This window comes from Aotus nancymaae, unplaced genomic scaffold (genome assembly GCF_030222135.1).
Source record: "Aotus nancymaae isolate 86718 unplaced genomic scaffold, 86718_ANA_hifiasm-v0.15.2.pri h1tg000014l, whole genome shotgun sequence".
In the NCBI taxonomy this organism is placed as follows: domain Eukaryota; kingdom Metazoa; phylum Chordata; class Mammalia; order Primates; family Aotidae; genus Aotus; species Aotus nancymaae.
In genome coordinates this window covers 71387898-71411452 of record NW_026988425.1, presented here as the reverse complement: position 1 = coordinate 71411452, position 23555 = coordinate 71387898, and the positions used below count along the sequence as shown (strand labels likewise).

Below are 23555 nucleotides of genomic sequence, written 5' to 3'. Positions count from 1 at the left end.
AAGGATGCCATTGAGAAAAGTGGATTTCATTTTCCTATTACTTTTGGTGTGATGTCCTTTTATAATAGCAGATGAAGAAGAAAAGAAGGTTTTTCTGAAAGCCTTAAATAGTCGTGGGCATTGAGGGAGGTGGGGAGGAGGCAGTACAAAGTGCATGTGCAGGGCACAGGAGCTGACAGTCCATCCCTAGAAGTTGCCCAACAAGAGAGAGGACCCGCTCCTTGAGAAGGGAAGAATCAAGTGGGGCTGACAGGTACCATATTACGACATACCTTGTGAATGCTCAGAAGCTGTCTGAGCTCTGTGTCAATACCTGCAGATTCAACGACCTGGTCCTCACATCATCTCCACGAGGTGCATTGTGCTTCCTGGGGCACCTGATCCACAGCCTCATAGCCTACACTGGAATAGTGATCATCAAAACGGCTGATGGTGATGATGCTGGTGCTGATCCCAAAGCTTTGCTTGGTCCCTGCTGGGTACACTGCCCTCTCATAACACCCTTAAGCCCAAGAAAATGGGGTGGAGGGGGGTTCTGAATGCCAATCACATAGGTGAGCCCCCCTTACAGCATCTGCATGGGTGGGGGAGTTTTGAACAAAAGCAGCTCAAGACTCCTTTACTGGAAGAGTGGTTGCTTACCTCTGTTACATACTTTTCCTATTTGCCTTTGTTTAGAGTATTTTTGTGTGAGTGTTCATACATTTAATGTTTTTATATATCCCCTCCCTCCCTCCCCCCCTTCCTTCCTTCCTTCCTTTCTTCCTCTCTCCTTCCTCCCTCCCTCCCTCTCTCCTTCTCTTCCTTCCTTCCTTCCTTCCTTCCTTCCTTCCTTCCTTCCTTCCCTCCTTCCTTCCTATCTTTATTCCTTCTTTTTCTTTCTTGACAAGGTCTTGCTCCATCACCCAGGCTGGAGTGCAGTGGTGTGATCGCAGCTCACTGCAGCTTTGACCTCCTGGGCTTAAGCGACCCTCCTACCTCAGCCTCCTCAGTAGCTGAGACTATAGTCATGCACACCACCATGCCCAGCTAATTTTTGTATTTTTTGTAGAGATGGAGTTTTGCCATGTCACCTAGGCTGATCTCGAACTCCTATACAGTTTAGCACTCCTGAACTTTATAGTAAGTAGATAAAAGCCTTCGTTTGTGCTGGTGCAGATCCAAGGAAGGGGTTCCATGTGGAGACAGTTCTCCCTCCTGATGTACCTTCTTCACTCTTGATATTCTCATGTCCTGAACTGCCCTCTCCACAAAATCTATAAAGCAAGCAGGAGGTATTATGTAAACAGTCCTCTCCTGGAATGTGGTGTTTGGGACCAGATACTAACAATAAGCAGAGCCTTTGATACCAGAGTGTTCCCAGAAGAGAGTCACCATGAGGATTAGGGGATTGGAAACCAAGTCAGCATAATTATACTATATAATGTGCAATGAATGCTAACTATACAACATGCACTTTCTAACTAACTTATCTCATTGAATCCTCAGAGCACCCCACTGAGAATGGTCTATTTTACCTTTATTTTACAGATGAGGAAATTAAGACAGAAAGCTTAAGTAGCTGTCTAATGTCACACAGGTAGTATTTGACAAAGCACATCTTAGCCTATGCCTTTTGGTTGAAGGAAATGAGGACAAGTAAGTACAGGAAAACCATACAGCTATCTTTAAAGTTTCAAAGAGTTATATGGAAGAAATTATAAATTGCTTTATGGGTGCTCAAAGTCTACCGGTGAAGGTCATTGATAAATAGATTTCTCTTTAATATATGGAATAACTTTCCAAGAATGAAGTGTTTCTTAAAAAGGAGTAAATGATCTTCAGGGGTAATGAATTACTATTTAAGGGTTCCAAACAGAGACTGGATGGTCCTGGTGAAGATGCTGGCAAGGATAGTCAGGTATTTAATTGGTGGCTTGGATTTGTCACCCTTAAGGACCCCAAAGGCCTTGAGATGATGGTAAAGTATTCTAATTTCCAGCAGGGTGGAGTTGTGCATTATAGGTAAAGTGGCTATCTCAAATAAATTCTAGGTTGTCAACATTACAGAAACAGTCATGGCAGGTTTGAAGAGTTAATTCATAATAAGGAAAGTTGATAAAAATACTTTGGACCTAGTGACAGAAAAATCTGGATAAATTTTTGACAAAAAGCAGCAGCTGTATACATGACAGATGTAGCGCAATACAGTAGCTGAGGACATGGATTCCAGAGCCAGCCCCATGGGTTCAAATCAAAATTTACTCATTTCACATTTACTAATTGTTTGACCTCAGGCAAGTTGCCCAGCCTCATTAGACTTCAGTTTCCTTACCTGTAAACTACAGTGTTAAACACTATCTAATTTTGAATCCCTGGATTGGGGGGGGTATATGTACATGAGATCATATTTAGAACAAAGCCTGGGACATAGTGGGTAATACATATTTGCTAGTATTATTCCAAAGAATGTTCATGACATTTTTGACATTCAAACACTATAAAAGGTAAATAACTTTTAATTTTATTGCCACAAATTTATAAATTGTTGTAAAAGAGAAACTGGCACACATGAAATAACACAAACGTAAGAAAATATTAGACCAAAATAGATTTGAACTTCATCCCCCAGGCTGGAGTACAGTGGGGCAATCTCAGCTCACTGCAACCTCTGCCTCCCAGGTTCAAGCAATTCTCATGCCTCAGTCTCCAAGTAGCTGGGATTACAGGCATGTGCCATTATGCCTGGATAATTTTTGTATTTTATTTAGTAGAGACGGGGTTTCACCATGTTGGCCAGGCAGGTTGAACTCTTGACCTCAAGTGATCTGTCTACCCCAGCTTCCCAAAGTGCTGGGATAACAGGTGTGAGTCCCTGCAACTGGCCTGAACACTGACTTTTGAAAAGATTTTCTAAAACTGTTTATTTTGACTTATTTTTAAACAATCAACAATAAGTATTTCACTGTGCACCTATTAGTATATCTAACACAATGCTAAGTAAGGAGAATTATAAGAAGCTTATCACATGATCTTGTCTTTAAATAATTTATAACCTAGCTACCTGTGATTATGAAGACACATTTTAAAAATTCTAGGACCTAATATTTCTTTTTCTTTTTCTTTCTTTCTTTCTTTCTTTTTTTTTTTTTGAGATGGAGTTTCACTCTTGTTGCCAAGGCTGGAGTGCAATGGCGCCATCTTGGCTCACTACAACCTCCGCCTCCTCAGTTCAAGCAATTTTCCTGCTTCAGTCTCCCGAGTAACTGGGATTACAGGCACCCACCATCATGCCTGCCTAATTTTTGTGTTTTTGCAGAGACAAGGTTCACCACGTTGGCCAGGCTGGTCTTGAACTCCTGACCTCAGGTGACCCACCTGCCTCAGTCTCCCAAAGTGCTGGGGTTACAGGTGTGAGCCACCTAGCCCAGCCGGACCTTATATCTTTAAGTAAAAATCATCTTTGAAAGTAATCACATTGAGGCCGGGCGTGGTGGCTCATGCCTGTAATCCAAGCACTTTGGAGGCCAAGGGAGGCGGATCACCTGAGGTCGGGAGTTCAAGACCAGCCTGACCAACATGGTGAAACCCCGTCTTTTAAAAAAAAAAAAAAAGAAAGAAAGTAATCACATTGGATGGTTATACATTTATTTCAATAATCCTGCCATTGCTCAAAACATTCTTTGCATCTTTGGGGATTGCCTTTGGAGTCAGTATATAAATCATTAAAGAAAAGCAGACTCGGTCGGGCACGGTGGCTCACACCTGCAACCCCAGCACTTTAGGAGGCCGAGGGGGGTGGATCACAAGGTCAGGAGATCAAGACCATCCCGACCAACATGGTGAAACCCCATCTGTACTAAAAGACAAAAAAATTAGCTGGGCATGGTGGTGCACACCTGTAGTCTCAGCTACTCAGGAGGCTGAGGCAGGGGAATCGCTTGAACCTGGGTGGCAGAGGATGCTGTGAGCCGAGATCATGCCACTGCACTACAGCCTGGGTGACAGAGCAAGACTCTGTCTCAAAAAAAAAAAAAAAAAAAACCCAGAAAAGCAGATTCATTCCTTCAGTTTAGTGTCACTGTATCATCCTCAGGTACCTAGCTTAGTCACTTGAATTATTCACTAGCTTTGGGTCTCAGTGACTTTGGATTATTTTAAAGTGTCAGATTCACCCTTGAAAACAAGTTTGGCTATTCTTGACGATCTTCAAAGGAATGTACTGTAGCATTATTGGACGGTAAGTTCTTGGAGAAAAAGGTGCCTCTCTTGTTCCTCTTTGCATCTCTAGTAGTGTCTGCTGCAGTGCTTAACCATAGCAGGAGCTCAATATGCATGCACTTGTGGACTTGAAGAGAAGGGGCTGCAGCACCTCAGCAGCTGGAGACAGCAGGGCATGGTGAGGTCACCCTCACCATGGTGAGGAAGGGTTCCAGGTTGGGCTTGAGGGCAACTTTCTCTGTCTATTATTTCAGGATTTTCTTTCACTACTCCTTAGTCATCTGGCTTTGACAGCGAAGGACAGAAAGGTCTGCCTGAAGCTGGCAGCAGATTCTCCCAATACTCTCTTCGAGCCCTGTGTTTTCAAACATACGTAATTAATTAATTAAAAGTCTTACTTGTAAGTCCAATATGTCATATGCATATATGTGAATGTGTGTGTATATAAGCACACACACACAAAGTTAAAGCTTGGTGGATAATCAGGCTAAAGCAGAACTTTTGTTTCAACATACAGACAGAAAACTATATCCATATCCATTAATGCCAGGGACCTTTTTCACATTTCACTAACAATCATTAGGTTTCATACCACCTTTCAGAAAAATTCAATGTGTTTCAATTTCATGTACTTTTTTTGAGCCAGGGTCTTGTTGCCCAGGTTGGAGTGCAGTGGCGCAATCTTAGCTCACTGCAGCCTAGACCTCCTGGGTTCAAGCAATCCTCCTGCCACAGCCCCCTAGGTAGCTGGGACTACCAGCATGCCAGGATAATTTTTGTATTTTTAGTAAAGACAGGGTCTCCCCACATTGCCCAGGCTTGTCTCAAACTCCTGAGCTCCAGTAAGCCATCTTGGCCTCTCAAGGTGCTTGGATTACAGGCATGAACCACCATGCCCAGCCTTAAATTTCATATACTTTTATGAATTATATTTATTCTGAAATCTCTAACAGAGTCATTCTAACTCTATTAATATTTTAATGTAATGAGAAGACTATAAAAACAGTTTTTAATGTAATGAGTCAAAGTATACTTGTCTAAAAAGTAACTTAGAAAATAATACAAATTACTTTGTCAATATTTGTTTCTTGTTGTTAGACAAAGGAAGAAGAATACAGAGGTTCCTGGTCACAGATCTTTGTGATAAATGTATTTTTTAAATAATTTTTTCCACTTTACTTACAAAACAAAAAATAAATCAATATTTTTGGAGGATGAGATGTCACAAATCTGGTGTTTATTGTGTAATCATAAATTTCTGTAAATATCAGTAGGTTTGGGAGTCAGGATACAAAGTGTGTCTTCTTGCTTTGGTCTATAGAATAATGTTTTAATTCTAATAGCTAATGAATTTTAAGGATTTCTAGCAGATGATAATTAAATAAACTATTCACTTATTTAAACTATTTTAATCATCACCAAAGTATGCTTTCCTCGCCTTTTAATTATATTTATATTTAGTACTTTTTAAAAAGTATGATACTACACAAACCATCTTCTCTGGTAAATATCCATATCTCCTAGCAGAAAGGTTTGGCTAAAGGATTCTTGCCTACTTTTACAACCTAAGTAAATTTACATTAGGCAAGTTTTTCCAGTTCAAAAATAAAGACTTTCAAATCCCACTGAAAACTTCAAATCCCACTGAAATAAATAAATGAGCACAAAATGGGTGAAGTATGTGAGAGTACTGAACAAAGACAAGACAGCAGAGATTGTGACTAGTTCTAGAAGATGGAAGGGGGATGGAATTGTATTAACAGATATACATACATATGTATATGTATATACACACATACACACACAAAATACTGTATGTCTATATGGAGAGATAGAGGAGAGAGAGTATCAGTATCAGTGTGTGTGTGTGAAATACAATCATCCATAGCAGAACAGTAATTTTCTTGGGGCCCCAAGAAAAATGTCTTCAATAATAAAGTGATTTACTGTAACAAACAATATAATTTAGAAATTATAAGACCTCAGGGAAAGTGAAGCACTGTTATTTTTCTTTCAACAATGAAAAAGGAAGTTAATCAGAAATCCCTAAAAACCAAAGGCGATACAAAGAAAGTCAGTCCAAGTATGAAGCAAATTGAAATATGGCATGGATTTGGACAATATACCCATGGGAATGTAAGAGAAGAAAATTCATTTGACCTTGATGCTTGGAACATTCTCCAACAAGTAGCTCAAGTTTTGCAAAATAGGATGATTTCTCTTTCTCTATGGTCCCATGCATAATACTTCGTTCTGCAGTGAATGTTTTCCTAAGTGCATCAATTTTGTATTATTTCTGCAACAGAGTATTAGATTGGAAGTTTTACTGGAAACACCAAGGCATGATGGATTTTAAGTATTGAAGGGAGTTGCGAGACAAGACGCTGTGCAGAAGTTTAAAGGAGGCGGCCACGAACCAGCCAGATGGCTCACCTGGCTCTCCCCTGGGAAATCTAGACCACAAGAGAACAATGGGCCACCTACTTTGCTTGTGAGCAAAAGGGGTGCTGTTAAAATTGGGGTCAGACCAGACTCTCAGGGCTTGTCTGTAGAAAGGAAGGGTGAAAGGTGTTTTGAGCCTTAGGAAAGCGAGAGAGCCAGCCTGAGTTATCTAAAATCTGGCCCAAGAGAATCACTGGGAAGCACAATGGGATCCCCAAATCAGAGTATATCTGGAATGACCTGGTTGAGAAAGCCACTGCCTGAGGTGGAAGTCACAGTCCGAGAAAAATGCCTGTGGCATGAGAAGTACAGATAAAAGATTCCAGTGGAAACCTCTGAAGACCATGAGTGTGCTCACAAAGATCTTCCAGGCTCAGAGGATGCCTTCCTATCAGGGTGCCCGGCAAGCAACAACAGCCTCACTCTTTCCTCCATCCTCTCTCCTCTTACTTTGAATCTGAGGAGGCCAGAAGCCAAGATGGGAAGGGAGGGTTGGGAGTGTAAGACTGAGAAAGAGAGAAGCAGCACGCTGGCCTCTCCTGGTTTCCTGCCTGTGGAAGGCTGTTGCTGGAAAAAGGGAGAAACTTCATGTTTAAAACATGCTCTGAGTTTTGATGTGATATGAACCTGAACACTTTTTTTTTTTTTTTTTTTTTGATGCGGAGTTACGCTCGTTACCCAGGCTGGAGTGCAATGGCGTGATCTCGGCTCACTGCAACCTCCGCCTCCCAGATTCAGGCAATTCTCCTGCCTCAGCCTCCTGAGTAGCTGGGATTACAGGCACGTGCCACCATGCCCAGCTAATTTTTTGTATTTTTAGTAGAGACGGGGTTTCACCATGTTGACCAGGATGGTCTCGATCTCTTGACCTCGTGATCCACCCGCCTTGGCCTCCCAAAGTGCTAGGATTACAGGCTTGAGCCACCGCGCCCGGCCCCTGAACACTTTTATATTTTTTGTTTTTATGGTTTTTTATTTGTTTGTTTTGTTTTGAGACGGAATTTTGCTCTATCTCCCAGGCTGGAGTGAAGTGGTGCAATCTTGGCTCACTGCAACCTCTGCCCTCTGGATTCAAGCAATTCTCCTGCCTCAGCAGGAGAGTAGCAAGGATTATAGGCTCCTGCCACTGCGCCAGGCTAATCTTTGTATTTTTAGTAGAGACCAAGTTTTGCCATATTGGCTAGGCTGATCTCGAACTCCTGACCTTAGGTCATCCACCCACCTCAGCCTCCCAAAGTGCTGGGATTACAGATGTGAGCCACTGTGCCTGGTCCTAAACACTTTTGATTACTGAACTGAGACTATCTCTGAAGAAAAGTAATCATGGAACTTTCCATTGCCTAAGAGCACCCAGAGAAGTTCTAGATTGTGTCAGTATTTTCAAATAGGAACAAAGGAAGGAATTCACCCACTGAGTATGTTTAAAGGGATAGAGGGAGACAAAAATAAAAGTGAGTTCTAATTATGTCTCATGAGTCCTGCTTGTTTAATATAACAATTATAAAAATATTGTAAATGTTATCCACTGACTTTATATTTTTAGGATCAACCTACAGAGAAAGCTTGAAAGACAATTATAACTACAGAATATAATAAAATAGTTATAAACGTTGATGATAGTATAGTCAAACTTAAAGACGCCAAGGGGTGGATGAGAGAGGATAGGTGGAAAGAAGCAGAAGGGAATCCATTCTTATTTTATAGAGAGTGGAGTCAAGAGATTCCTGCCGTATATTGATGAACTAAGAAACAGGTGGTTGAATATATACTTTTAACCTAAAAAGATAACCAAAAGAAGAAATAAAAGTGTAACAAATCAAAATTGGAAAAAGGAGAATGGGGGAAAGGGGAAGACTATGTGATTTCAATCCCTCAGCATTCATAAAGGGTTAAAATAATTACCACTTCAAACTGATGACAAAAGAAATACAGGTACAAGATCTGAAAGCACAAATGACAAACAGGTTTCCTCTGTGCCATGGTCTGATTGTCCGTGTCCCCCACAAGGCATAAGTTGAAACCTAGTCACCAATGTGATGACTAGGAGATGGATCCATTTTCTAATGGACAAGTGCCCTTAGAAAACAGCCCCCAGGGAGCTGCCGTGCCCCGTCTACCAAGTGAGGACACAGCAAGAAGGCATCGTCCATAAGGAATGCCTGCTTCCTTATTGATGGCCTTCACCATCTATAAGGCCTTCACCAGACACTGAATCTGCTGGCACCTTGATCTTGGACTTTGCAGGCTCCAGAACTGAGACAGAAATTTCTGTTGTGTATAAGCCACCAAGTTTGTGGTATTATTCTAACAGCCCAAATGGACTAAAGCCGATTTTGGGTATGGGACTGGTCTCAGGAGGGGGATCATTTTTACTTTTCACTTTATATGTTTCTATACATTTTGCCATGTGCACGCATAACATTTACAACAATAAATAAAATGAGATTAAAGGAAAATAATAAGAATGTTAATTTAAAAATTCTTACCTTGCTCTAACCCAGGGTTTGGTATGCATGTCCAAACCACTTCCCCAGCTGCCATGTTTTTCTGAAGCCTGTGGCAAAAAGCCCCTTTCTGGGGCCAGCTCCTCTGCAATTGCCCTGATGTGGTAGGGCTCAAATCCGCAGCAGCCGCCGATGTACCTGACCCCGAGGTTGTAGGCCTCTCTGGCGTATTTTTGAATATCCCATCTGGTGGCAACTCTGGGTTCCAGTCCTGTATCGCAATAGTTACAGCATTTCTGTTACTGTTCTCATTTTTGAATAATGGATGCTCTAATGAATGAGCAGTTTTTCCAATTAAAAAAACTGTAAATTTTAGATGATGCATTCTTCCGATAGCTCATTTTCAGTTATGCAGTCTTATTGTAGAACTGGGCCATACTTTATTATAGCCATTTGGATTTTGTCACAAAGAAATACCTCCACTATGAGAGGACGTCTACTTAGCTTACCAAAGGGATATTCTGGGAGATCCACAAACCCCTCTTTGCCGCAGTCGGGTGTGTGGAACCCCAAGGGTTGCACCATGAGGTACGCTTTCAACCCTGCCCGTTCAAGACCCTCCTTCATGAGCTTCATCGTCTTCAAGCTGGTCTCGGGCCCAAAGCGGCAGTTCACGCCAACAATGGAAGCCCCTATGCAAAGAAATAACACTTACATTTTATTACTTATTTATTTGTTTCTTCTTCTTTTTTTTTAACATTTGGAAGGTACCTTAGAGATTAGCTATCCCCCTCCCCCTCCCACAATTTACAGATAAGGAAACTGATTGCCATTAATTCTTTTATTTCCAAACTGCTCTCACAATATCAGACTTTGTTAAATTTCATAAACAGCAACTGAGCTGTGTATCCCTGCATGGGTTCAAATTACCTGCCTTCACCAGCCTCACGGCACATTCTCCGGGGGTTACATCATGCATGTCTCCCTCTGGGCCTATGCACATGGTAACTGCCACGGGTCTATCCGATTCTTTTAAGACTTCCACAGCCCACACAGCTTCTTCAACATGCTCAAAATACTAAAATAAATGTCATTTTTTCTATTGGTCCAGACATAAAGCAGATTTTGAATGGTAAAGGTAAATATAGCAAAACGGTTATACAAATTACCAAATAGAATAAAAACATACATATGATAAAACTTGCTAAGAAATGTGTGTCTATCAGACTGAATAAAGAATGTTTTTCTGAGTAAATATTTTCATTCCTATGACAATAATATATAGTTTTTCAGTCAGGGATCATTGATTCAGTGAGATGATGACCATTAGTAAAAAAGGAAAAAACACACCCAGAGGTTTTTAAAGTAATCAAGTATTTAAAATCATAATTTTGAAGGAAAAGTTTTGCTAATAAATTTCAGATTCATCTCTTATAAAACTGGAGTAATCTCTGAAACTATGGGTAGTTTATCATGTGTTATACTTCAAAGAGCTTTTATATTCACTTCTAGTTAGATATTCATAAGCGCTCCATAAAGTAGGAAGGGAAATATTTCCCCAGATGAGAAGATTGATGAGCCTCATGGGAGAGATAGCTACTCTGTTTTTTTCTTCAGACAGGACACCTTGTCTGGTAAACCCACGTCATTTGCTGGGGTGCTTCCAGGAACCTCCTTCAGTGCCGCAGCTGAGAGGCTGACCTTAAGGCAACTAAAGAGAAGCCAGAAATCTTCTCGTTTCTTCCCTCTTGAGTTAGAAACAAATTCTGCAGAAGCAGTGTGAAGAATGACAGAGATAATCAAAAGATGAGTTCTTAAACAGAGTGGTGTCATCATCCATCTGGAAAGCACAGAGGGCAGAGTTTGTGCTTGTCCTGCAGATGACTGTTCCTATCGGGGTTAGTCAGGCACAGGCAGGTGGATGAGGCAGGGTTTTCAGTAGAGTCCAGTGGGGTGACTGGGGGGAATAATGGTGGGGCTATTTTCTCTCTCTCTCTCTTTTTTTTTTTTTTTGAGATGGAGTCTTGCTCTGTTGCCAGGCTGGAGTGCAGTGGCATGAAATCTTGGCTCACTGCAACCTTAGCCTCCAAGGTTCAAGCTATTCTCCCACCTCAGCCTCCTGAGTAGCTGGGACTACAGGCACCTGCCATCACGCCCAGCTAATTTTTGTATTTTCAGTAGAGATGGGGTTTCACCATGTTGGCTAGGCTGGTCTCAAACTCCTGACCTCATGCAATCTGCCTGCCTTGGCCTCCCAAAGAGCTGGGATTACAGATGTGAGCCACCGTGCCTGACCAGGGGCTATTCTCTTGTTTGGAGTAAAAATGTGGGTCGAGGACTTGACCCTAGGCACTAGCAGTTATGTCAGGAAATGGGGAATGAGGGCTTTCTTTTTGGAATTGGAGGGAAGAGAATGCCCTGGGCCTTCATGTCCAATCAATGACCAATTCTTACTGATTCTATCTCCAAAATGTAACTCATGTGTCATAGCTTGAGTGAAAGTAGAGAGGTAAGAAGAGCAAGACATGGATGGGGGAGGTTGTGGAAACTATTGGGTGCTGAGCATTATTGGTGGGGCCTGGAGGAGCCTGGACAGCCACCACCTTCTTCTCTCTCAGTCCCCAGCCCACACATGCAGTGCCCTCCTGCCTGGCTTCTCTCTCAGGAGAGGGTGCTCCCTGAGGCACTGTCCCCTATGCTTCCCTCTAGGTTATAGAGTCCCCCGAGTCAGCTTCTGCAGCTACCCGGACCTTAGAAGATCAAAGGCTATGGTCAGGCCTCTCTTGGATCTGTCCTTTGGCTCCAAAAGTACATAGCATACAAAGGAGGGAATGTTGGCCTTGACTACCATGCATTTAAATAATCCTTTGATCATCCATATGGAAGAAATGAGGGCATAAGGCAGTCCAATACCCTAATAAAATGTGAAGACGATGCAGTTTTGCTTGTCAAAATAGGTTTAATCCTTCTCCTCTAATACTAGGCTTACCTCTGCAATCAAGAAGTCCACATTTTTCTGCACAAAAACCTCTAGCTGTAGTCGAAAAAGTTTTTTAATTCTAGCTTCATCCTTGTGGTATTTGTATACCGATGTCTGGCAGATCCCCCCTGCTACCAAAGCATCACCTTTGCCAGCCACTTCCCTGGCGAGGTCACAGGCAGCAGCATTTACATCTTCCCACTGAGGTTAGAGAGCAAGAGTTCAGATGACAAGGCTAGCAGTTTGAAGGTAAAATATAAGAGATAACCAAAGGAACAATAAACAAGTAAGATGAGTATAAGCCAGTTGTTTCAATGCAAGCAAAGAAGACCAGCAGAGTTGGGTACAATATCCTCTGTTACCATAACCTTTTATTTCCATTATCGTACTTACCACATTGGATTTTAATAACTATTTGTTTGCCTCCCATGCTTGACCTTGAGCCTCCAGATGGGATCTACACCTTTGTCTCATCTTTGACTCTAACATAAAGAATGGACTATAACAGATACTCAGTACATGTTGGTTGGCTGAATGAATTAATGGGCATTAACATTTATACGTATTAACATTTTACGTTTGCAGAATATTTCACAATACTTCCATATCCTTGATCTTACGTACTGTTCTCAACGGGTCTATGGACTTAAGCACTACTGTTATCTCCATTTTGCAGAGAGAAAACCAGTGCCCAATGCAGGTAGGTGTCTTACACAAAGTCACACAGCCAATAGGTGGCAATGCTGAATATCAAACCCAATTTTTCTCATTTCTATGCCAGTGTTGTGTTTTTTAGCACCTCCCTGTCTCCAGAAGAGAAAAATGTGAAATGAGAAGGTGAAAAGAGCATCTATGAAATGCTTTCTCTCTAAAAAATAGCAGGAAGACGGCCATGACCTTCCAATGGTTTATTTTACTGCTAGTCCTGACCCCTCCTCTACCTAAATGGTGATAGAAAGCTAATTTATTTAGTACATATATATATACATTTTTTTTTGAAATGGAGTTTCGCTCTATCACCCAGGCTGGAGTACAGTGGTGTGATCTCAGCTCACTACGACCTCCGCCTCCCAGGTTCAAGTCATTCTCACGCCTCAGCCTCCTGAGTAGCTGGGATTACAGGTGCCCACCACCACACCTGGCTAATTTTTGCATTTTCAGTAAAGACAGGGTTTCACCATGTTGTGCAGGCTGATCTGGAACTCCTTGGCTCAAGTGATCTGCCCACCTTGGCTTCCCAAAGTGCTGAGATTACAGGTGTAAGCCACCATGCCTGGCTTATTTACTATGTATCTTTATGTGACAACTAATACATAGATATTTATATGGACTTTGTAATAAAGTATAGTAACACATGAATTTTATAGCTTCCCATGAAGAGTTTTTTTTTTTTTTTTTTTTTTTTTTTTAATAGATGACTCCCTCCTCTGCACCCAACCATTGCCATTTACCTTACTTTCCATATTGTCCTCACTGGCAGAAAAGGTGAAAGTCTGCATGACATTTGATCCTGCTCTCAAGAATTCCATGTGAAGTTGACGAACTACAAAGTAGTTGGGTTTTCAACATTGAAATAAATAAAAAAAGAAATATTACAGAAGCTATCATTTTTAAAAGCAGCAGTAGCTCACTGACTCCCATCTCTTATCGATCATACCTCACTCAGTTCAAACCTAGTTGTCATAAAAAGTTATAGACTAAGCTCAGTAGAATGCATAGGCAGGACATACAGTTTAGAGTAGCCTTGTATTGTTTTGCTGATGGGCCTTAATGACTTGGTGCCATCACCTGCAGAGATTAAGGCCTGATTGGCCAAATGTCCCTTGGTCTCTTGGTCTAGAGAGGTTTATTCTATACCTGTGTTATGAAGGACATAGCTGGTCTACTATAGTCAGCATTGGCAGCCCTCAAAGTAGAATGAGGAGCTTCTCATAGAAAGCAGAATGTATGTGGGTGGCACCGGTATCAAACCCCAGCAGCAAGCAGCTGGGGACATCAGAAAGCAGTCTGGACACTTTCTCTGGCTATCAGAAAGTCACTCCTTCCTCTCCTTCACCACCATCACCCCTCCTTCCGTATCCTTACTCTTACTATTCCAGCACTTTTTTCCCAGTTTAGCAAAATGATCTTCTAACATTAAGAACAAGTTCTTCTCGGGCCAGATGAAAACATCCTGTTAAGCACCAAAGGGACAAAACTTGGTCCCACTCTACCATAGAACTCTGGGTGTCCGATGCAACAATCATAATGGCCATCGTACTGATGATACGTAGGGCCCTTCACATGGGTTAACTCGTGAGTCCTCACACCTAGCCCATGTTGTGCCCTCATGAAATGGATGAAGATATGGATCCTTGGGGAGGTCGAGTGACTTGTCCAAGGTCACACAGCTGGTCAGTGGAAGAACAAAGATAGGACCCTAGGTTTATCTGATACGCTGTGCATATACACATAAAGTCAGAGTGAATCAAAAGTTCTAGTCTTAGCTAGTGTTCTGTTTCACTCATTTCATTCTTTGGCTTTATTTTCCCACTTTAATTTAGGGGAACAAACACAAAGAAAGAGTCAGAAGAGAATTCAAGTTCTAATTTCAGGTAACTGATCCTCATCAGAGTTACTACCTCTAGGTCTTTTTCTTTGCCAAGCCTGGAGGATGATATAAAGCTCTGTTGATTTTCTTGCCCTCCCATCCCCGGAACCTGGCTGGCTGTGCTCTGTTACACTGTGACTACCTTTAATCACCCTCACTGTACACACTGTCACACTTCAGCAGCACACTGTCAGCGTGAATCGGAAGCAGGAACAATTTTGCTGTTTTAAGGAAACTCTGAATATCTACAAGACAAGTATTCATGGAACAAATATTAAGATGTATATTTTATTTTATTTTTATTTTTATTTTTGAGGCGGAGTCTCACTCTGTCGCTCAGTCTGAAGTGCAGTGGCGTGACTTGGTTCACTACAACCTCTGCCTCCTGGGTTCAAGCGATTCTCCTGCCTCAGCCTCCCGAATAGCTGGGACTACAGGCGCCTGCCACCACACCCAGCTAATTTTTGTATTTTTAGTAGTTATGGAGTTTCACCATGTTGGCCAGGCTGGTCTCGAACTCCTGACCTTGTGATCCACCTGCCTCAGCCTCCCAAAGTGTTGGGATTACAGGCGTGAGCCACCATACCCAACCAAGATGTATATTTTAGCACTGCCTATACATTAAGATGTAAATGTATGTGTGTAAGAGGGTGTGTGGGTGTGCATGAGGGTGTGTGGTTGTGTATGTGTGTCTGTGGTATGTGTGGATGTGTATGTGGGGTGTGTGTGGGTGTGGGGGTGGGGTGTGAGTGTGTGGGGGTAGGGTGTGTGTGGGAGTGGGAGCGTGTGTGTGGGTGTGTGGATGTGTGGGTGTATGACGTGTGTAGGTGGGTGTATGATGTGTGTAGGTGTGTGTATGAGAGAGAGAGAAAGGAAGAGAGAGGCCATTTTCTTCCATATAGTTCAGCCTGCATACTGCTATTGTCTCCTTATCTTGGCAATTTTAGCAAGCAAAACAGCCCTTTAAAATAGTTGTTACTTTTTTCTCGATCTTCTCTCCATCAGATTTAAATAAAATATCACTCACGTAGACACTCTTGGGATATGGGCACCAACCTGCATCTGGATGTTCTATCACTGCCTCTGGAGTCCAGAGCCCAGCCTTCACATAGCCTCTCTTCTCCAGGGTAATGAGAAAGCTGCCATCACCAATCACAACTTCCCCACTCTCAAGGCGTTCCAAAATCCCCTGAAGAAGAGAAAAAAGTAGCTAATCTCCACTCTACTTTGTTTTTCTAAAAGCAATCTCTAATTTTAGGTGAGGTGGTATTATGTTCTTAGAGCTGTAGTTTTGTTAAAAACATGTGCTCTAATAATATTTCAGAAAGACTGAGCATACTATATTTCTTGGCCAATCCAGGTACCTATTTCGTACAATGAAAGGGCTGAGACTATTTATTCTTAAATAACATTGAATCTGAGTCCAATTGTGGTGCCGATTCCATGATAGTTGTTTTGGCTTCTCAACATGTTTGTGGCAGCACTGCTAGTTGTCTGTCTAGTGTGTATTCTCTCCCCTTTTCTTGTGTCAGGGGACAATGCCTCCAACTTTCAAAAAATTCCCAGGCTCCCTTGCCACTGGGAGCAGCCCTGTGACACAGGGATGGCCAGGGAGACACATATTGAAGCTGGTGGAGGATTTCTTGAAAAGTTTTGCTTTCCTGTCATGGATGCCCACTCTCTTCCTTCTTGTCCATTTTCCTCCTTCCTGACTGGAATGTTCACATAAAGCCTGGGAGTCCAGCAGTCATCTGACGGCCATATGAAGCAGATTTCTTAAGTCATCCTTGGGTGTCTGCAGCAGCCATGGGCTGGCACCCCTGGACCGCTTGTTAGGTGAGAAAAAGAAACCTTTTCTTTGTGTCAGCCACCGAATAGAACTGTAATGGACACAATGCTTCATAATCATGCAATGTGTTCACACGTGTATTATCTTTTGGAAGTCCCAGCAACTCTCCAAGTGAGGCAGGACAAACGGTTTTTATTCTCAGGTGTAAATGAGGAAACTGAGGCTCAGAATGATTGACTTGCCCAAGATCACAAAGCTAAGTAAAAAATCAGACTAGCTTCTAAAATCCTACTCTCTTTTCCTTCTATTTTACCATCTTTCTATTTAGCCCACTCATAACTTATTTATAAGGTTCCATTCAGAGCAGTTAGCCATGGGGTGCAGTTTCATTTTGAAACAGGAGGGGGCCAGGGAAGGGTGGGGTTGCTGGCAAGGGCTTCACCCTTGGGCCTGTGCCCACAGACCTAGGTGAGGACAGGCACTGCTGTTTCTGCACCCAAATGTTGCATTTTCCAAGACCACCCTGGCCCACAATGCTGTGCCTATAAAAACCTCAAGACCCTAGCAGACACAAACACAAGTGGCTGGAAGTCGAGAGGAACACACAATGGCAGAAGAACACACAGACAGACTCCAGCAGGCCATCGAAGGCAGAGGCAGAATGACACATACAATGTGGAATTCGGCCAGGGGGTGGTCAGAGGACAGTCTGGCTGCTGAGCCGCCCGACTCCAGGGGAAGACCACCTTCCCACTCCATCCCCCTTCTGGCTCCCCATCCATCTGATCTACCTGCTGAGAGCTACTTCCAGCACTCAATAAAACCTTGCACTCATTCTCCAAGCTCACCTGTGATCCATTTTTTCCAGTACACTGGCAAGAACCCTGGGATACAGAAAGCCCTCTGTCCTTTCGATAAGGCAGAGGGTCTAACTGAGTTGATTAACACAAGCTGCCAGTGAACAGCTAAGCTGAAAGAGCACACCAGAACACACGCCCACTGGGGCTTTGGGAGCTGGAAACACTCACCCCTAGATGCTGCCCATCTACATGCTCCCCCTAGGGGTTTAAGCTGCAGGGCACTGAAGAAGTGAGCCACACCCCATCACATACCCTGCAAGGGGGATAAGGAAACTTTTCCCATCTCACTGTGTCTAAACCACATCTCCCCCAGGTGCCCTTGGGGTCATCCCCTCACTGCCTTCAGGACTTTGGTCAAACGTCATCTTTTCAAAGATGCCTTCCCTGACCGCTGCAAACCACTCACCCTTCCAGCCCCCCACAGCAATCCTTATCCCTCTTTTCTAGGCTGCATTAATAGAAGATGCAACCTCTTTTTGATAGTAGGCCAGTTCATTTCAGGCCTGCTCATAGCTGGACACAAAGCAATGAATGGATCAACGAGAAAAGCCTCAGATGCCCCTTCTAACTAGTCTCGTCTGTTCTGTGAAATCAATATAAACCCCCTCAGTTCCTGAATCCAAGGGAGACATCAAGCAGGGTACAGAGGCAGCTTACTGGGCTGCGTGTTGGGGGTAGGATGAAGCTAAGCTGTGTACAAAAGAGGCCCCCACAAACTGGCTTTCCTCTTACAGATGAAAAAGAAACTACTTTTATTTAAAGTCACTATTTGTGGGGGGCCTCTTTTTTACAGAATGTGCACCAAAGTGTACAGTCCTTTCATCTTATCACTTTGCCATTCCCTATGGCAGGGGTCAGCACGTGACAGCCCACAGACCAATCCTGGCACATCACCTGTTTTTGTAAAAACAGTCTTCTTTTGTAAAAACCCTGCCCATTGATTTATATATTGTCTAATGGCCACTTTTCCACTTTAGCAGAGTTGAGTATACTAGCAGAGTTGAGTAGGTACCACTGAGACTGTATAGCCCGCAAGGCTTAAAATATTTACTGGCCCTTTACAGAAAGCATTTGCCAACTCAGCCCTAGGGTACTGCCCTCTTCAGCATGGGGAGGAAACTGGATCAGAGTCGCATTCATACTCTGTCTCAAACGACGAGGAAACAAAGTATGGCAGACCTAGAAGTGGCTCATCTCACTGACATTTACATTTTCTACATGAGAGTTTAGCCACATGGCTCTGCCTTGCTGCAAGGGAAGTGAATGCCCATGTGTCCGGCTCCAACTCTAATCCTACAGAAGGAGGGGGACAGATTTTGGAGAGAAACTGCTTCTGTTCTAGTGTCTGGCATCTGCTATTTCTCCTTTGCTTACTTCCCACACAAAGTGACCAACCCGAGGTGTCAGGAGCAAGCTTCCTAGCACACCAAGGAACAAAGAGACGCCGACCACATTTTGGCCATGTTGCTGCTTGATACATTATTTTCTTCAGTCATTTTCCAGGAGGCTGGAAGGCCATGAAGGCAACAAAGAGTAAGAGGTAAGCTAATTTAATCTTGGTTACAGGAGTCTTTGTCCTTACCTGGGTCATTCCTGGATCTAATAAAAGCAAGCAGAAATTAAAGCAGACATGTGAGGATCTTCCCACAGAGCCTCCCAGGAGAGTCCTGTTAACAGTATGGAACCAAACACGGGAGGCCAAATAGGGCTTGAAAGATTTCTCAATCTCCATAGAATGGCATGACTAGGGAGGGGGTTATTCTGAATTTATCCCCTATGTCCAGTTCAGCTGCAGAAGTACAAACTACTCTGGCTAAGCAGAAAGGAGTTTAATATTGAGAAATGGGTACATAAAACATTTGCATTGGGCTTCCAGGAATGACCCCTAGAAAAACATGACTGAATTGGCCAGCTGGGGCTGCACCCTTTGCCACAACTAAGAGAAGCCACTATTAAACTTCTGGCTTGAGGAATATAGTACACAGCTGCCATACGGGGAGAAGGAGGCTGCTGTGGCAACCTCAGCTGCCCCTCACAAGACACTAGAATGCTGTCCTACGGCCACACTTGCTATGCTTCCACCTTCCCAGACTCACGCGGGTGCATCTGATTGGGGAACCTAGCTCTTATCAAGATCCTAGCTGTGAAGGAGTCTGGCAATGTGGTTAGTTTTCTTTCCTCTGCAGTGCAAGAAGGTCCATTAGAAGGGATTTAACTAGAGGCTAAAGACCAGGTCACCATAGCTACAGCATCTTCTTTTTACTGTGCTCTTGGAGGGCAGGCAAATGGATCCCAGCTGTGTGAACTCTGTTAAACATAAACACTGTTTTGGCAGAGAGAGCTCTTGACTCGGGTTATTTTTCTGTATTTTTATATCTAAAGCTGAATTTTAGCTGAATGCACAAGTGGTGTTAATATTTACTATGATTCTCATCTCTTTCTTTCTCCTTCCTCCATAAAAATGCAATTCATTCTTTTCAGTTTGTACTTTTGAAATATAAAAAAGGCCTTAAAATTTGAACATTTATTGAGATCTTCCATATGTCAGGTATAGTTGTGGGCAAGTGGGATAAACATCAGAATAAGACAAGGTCTCTGCCCTCCACAAGTTCAAAGTCTGCTTACTTTGGGGAAGGCCAATAGATCAACAAATAATCACAGCAGAATGTGACAAATAAATGCTACACAAGAATACAGAAGAGAAGGTCAGAGGTACAGTTACTGTGTACAAACTCTTTTCCTGAAAATTCAATACACTTCATTACGTTCACCATGTTAAGAATCAAATTTAAGCCAGGTGCGGTGGCTCATGCCTGTAATCCCAGCACTTTGGGAGGCTATGGCAGGTGGATCACTTGAGGTCAGGAGTTTGAGACCAGCCTGGCCAACTTGGCAAAACTCAGTCTCTACTAAAAATACGAAAATTAGCTGGGCATGGTGGCAGGCACCTGCAATCCCAGCTACTTGCAAGCTTGAGGCAGAAGAATAGCTTGAACCTGGAAGTCAGAGGTAGCAGTGAGCCAAGATCGTGCTGCTGCATTCCAGCCCGACTCTGTCTCAAAAAAAAAAAAAAAAAAAGAATCAAATTTAATCAAACAACTATTGAGGGTAAACACCGGCACAGAATTTGGATGTTGTAGGTTAGCCTCTCACCTCCCACATCCAATCTGTCACAGGGTTATGCCAAGTGTATTACACACTTCTCAAATGCCCCACCATCCTCACTGTACTGGATTATTGAAATGGTCTCCAGTTCTCTCTAGCCCTGCTCTGAACTGTCTTCCATTGCTACCAGAGCACAGGCTCGCTGACCCAGTCTCACCTGTAATTACACCCCCTTTGTATCCTGCTTAACTTCACAGATCCTGCATTCATACATCCCCCTGTACAGCAGTACCTGGTTACTTACCTGCCACCTCAGTTTGACTGTAAGAGTCTTGGGGACAGCTGACATATCTTATTGGTCGATATCCCTACCACCTCATATAACAACAAAAATGAGTAGACACTTAAGAAACTATGCCAAGAATAAGCAAACAAACGGGACTGTTTTGAAAACGTCAGATGTGTTGCACGTGCTAGAATTTTTGTATTGAAGTAGAAAAATGTTACTCTGTAGCAGACAATTAAGTGGGTTTTAAGAAAATTGTAGTATATATTTGACTGTATCTTCATGATACCAACTAAAGGTAAGGCATTTTCATTTGTTATCTGGATGTTTGTCCACCATTTTAAATTTGCCATTTTTCTACGTAGCCATTAGCAAAATAACTAAGTTATCAAGATTTGAATTCAGAGCATCTTTTAGCCCTTCCTTCACTGCTATTCTAACTTCCTCAATTTATTACTATACCAGTATGATCCCTTCTTTAGATTTTTTTTAACTTTTAAGTTCAGGGTTACATGTGCTGGATGTGCGAGTTTGTTACATAGGTAAACATGCATCATGGGGGTTTGTTATACAGGTTATTTCCTCACTCAGGTATTAAGCCTAGTATCCATTAGTTATTTTTCCTGATCCTCTCCCTCATTCCACCCTCCACCCTCCGATAGGCCCCACCATTATACCTATAATGTGTGTTGTTCCCCACCATTATACCAGTATGATCTAAAGTCAGCTCTGTAATTATAGAGACAGGAACACGTAAAATAAAGAACACTGTAAATTAATGTTGCAGTACCTTCATATTCTCATTCCATCCAACCCTTTGGTTTGGCAGTAAACCTGCCTTGGATCTGACAGTGAGTTCTACGGTGCATTTATGCCCCCTTTTTGCAGATACCACTAACTAAGACCTCTAGAACTAAGATCCCTGGCTTCAAGGCACCTCTCTTTATACTCGGGGATCAACTTCACCGTATAGTAGGAGGTGACCAGAAAAACCCAATCCGTCTAAAATATCTCCCCTTCTTCCCAGAATTGCCAGCAGAACTGCTCTTTTGGATTAAAGATCTAATTGGAGGTCTTGTCTGTGGCAATTAAATGAATTCTTAATATATCTGTTGGCAGGGCACAGTGGCTCATGCCTGTAATCCCAGCATTTTGGGAGGCCAAGGTGGGTGGATCACCTGAGGTCAGGGGTTCGAGACCAGCCTGGCCAACATGGTGAAACGCCATTTCTACTAAAAATACAAAAATTAGCCGAGCGTGGTGGCAGGTACCTATAATCCCAGCTACTCGGGAGGCTGAGGCAGGAGAATCGGTTGAACCCAGAGTCAGAGGTTGCAGTGAGCCGAGATGTTACCACTGCACTCCAGCCTGGGGGACAAGAGTGAGACTTCATCTCATTAAAAAAAAAAAATGTACCTGTTAGCTGAGGAGAGAGGTGAGATTAGTTCCTTCCCATTAACACCTTAACTCCCAGGTACACAGTCACATGGATTAGTGTGTGATAATCTTGGTGTTGTAACAGCACAGGCCCCAGAGAAATTGAACAAAAACAGAGCATTTTAAAAACCTTTAAAAACATGAACTCTAAAGATGAACACAGCATTAGAGAAAGTTGAAAGAAAGAAGTCAGCACAATGTTCTTTATTTTTTATAAACTGTATTTCTTTCAATGCTCACATTTTACTTTTATAATCTGAAAAAATATCCTAAAACATGCTTTTTAAACCAATATTCCACACCTTGTGTAACTATTACCATTATTATGTACTTCCTTACAGTGTGTATATAAATGTTTGTATACAGTTGGGATCTGTTTGTGATATATTTCCTTTTGCAACTTAACATTGCCAAGGCACTTTGCCAGTTCTCATAGTTCTTTAATTGGCTGCTAATAACTCAAGTAGATGAACCTTAATTTATTTCGAATCCCCTATTGTAGAATATATTGGTCGTTCCTAACTTCTCAGTATAAACAACTCGGTGGTGTACATTTCCACACATATACTGTCCCTCCTCTCCTCCTTCAATTCTGAATGACAGGGCTGGCGGGGGTGGGGGTTGCTTTGAAGGGGCCTGGGGATGTCCTTCGTCCAAGCTCATGTCATTCCTAATTTTGTTTAATCACCCCTTCCTCCCACCCCCGCACATACCCGACGTAGAAATGGCTGGGCAAAAAGCCAACATCTGGTGACCAGACCAAGAAAGGGGCCAGGAGCTGGGGACCTGGTGGGAAGAGGTGGAGGGGTCCTAGCGAATCCCACCTACCCTCCACCCTGAGCCGCAGCTCTGGGGGCTTCCTTGCCCAGGACTGGTTTCAGGCCAGCCTGCGACTCGCAAGGCCAGGCTGCTTGGCCAGGCTGCTGACTTTTCCAAAATGCGAGGGACAGTCTGAAAAGTTCTGGAGCCCATCAGCCCAAGGAGCTGCGGGTGTGGGTGGGTTGAGGGAAGAAAATGTGCGCGCGGCCTTAGTCTAGACTTCTGATCCCCACTCCCCCCGGGGCTGGATCCGCGACCCTGCGCTGGTAGCCCGACTTGCCGAGCCTGTTTCCTCACCTGTGAAATGGGGATAATTGTGAAGCTGAGGAGATAACTTGAGCAAAGCACTCTGTGCAGCGCCGGGCACCGAGTAAGGGCTCCCTAAACGCTAACCAACCCGCGGCTGAGGAAAATCGAGGCTCAGGGCCATCCCGTCCAAGTGTTTTGCCGAGGCCCCAGGGCTTGGCTAGGGGTTCACGCGGGATGTGAACGGAGTCGCTCGCAGCCCAGCAGCCAGGGGCTCCGCGGGGATCGAGGGGAGGACACTCACCTTCTTGGCCCCCGGGCGTCCGGCAGGTGCCATGGTGCGGCGGCTCTGCTGGC

The 23555-nt window shown here is 43.2% G+C and overlaps 2 protein-coding genes across 3 annotated transcripts in view; one reads left to right on the top strand and one right to left on the bottom strand.

The window, feature by feature from the left end:
* Positions 1-2482: 2482 nt before the first annotated feature.
* On the bottom strand, positions 2483-23553 carry BHMT2 (betaine--homocysteine S-methyltransferase 2). 2 transcript variants are annotated; one of them, XM_064376075.1, is made up of 8 exons: positions 23503-23553; positions 15713-15845; positions 13518-13609; positions 12076-12267; positions 10017-10164; positions 9596-9778; positions 9129-9357; positions 2483-4555 (listed from the first exon to the last, which is right to left on the bottom strand). In XM_064376075.1, exons 1-8 carry the CDS (start codon positions 23533-23535, stop codon positions 4474-4476), a joined length of 1092 nt encoding a protein of 363 aa, XP_064232145.1. In that variant the 5' UTR covers positions 23536-23553; the 3' UTR covers positions 2483-4473. The 2 variants fall into 2 exon arrangements, with proteins under 2 accessions (XP_064232145.1, XP_064232146.1); XM_064376076.1 differs by lacking the exon at positions 12076-12267.
* DMGDH (dimethylglycine dehydrogenase) overlaps positions 18808-23555 on the top strand; it is an 81420-nt gene continuing 76672 nt past the window's right edge. Inside the window, exon 1 of the mRNA XM_064376074.1 lies at positions 18808-18845. Coding sequence (XP_064232144.1) covers positions 18823-18845 — 23 coding nt within the window. The 5' untranslated portion in view covers positions 18808-18822. The remainder of the gene's footprint in view (positions 18846-23555) is intronic.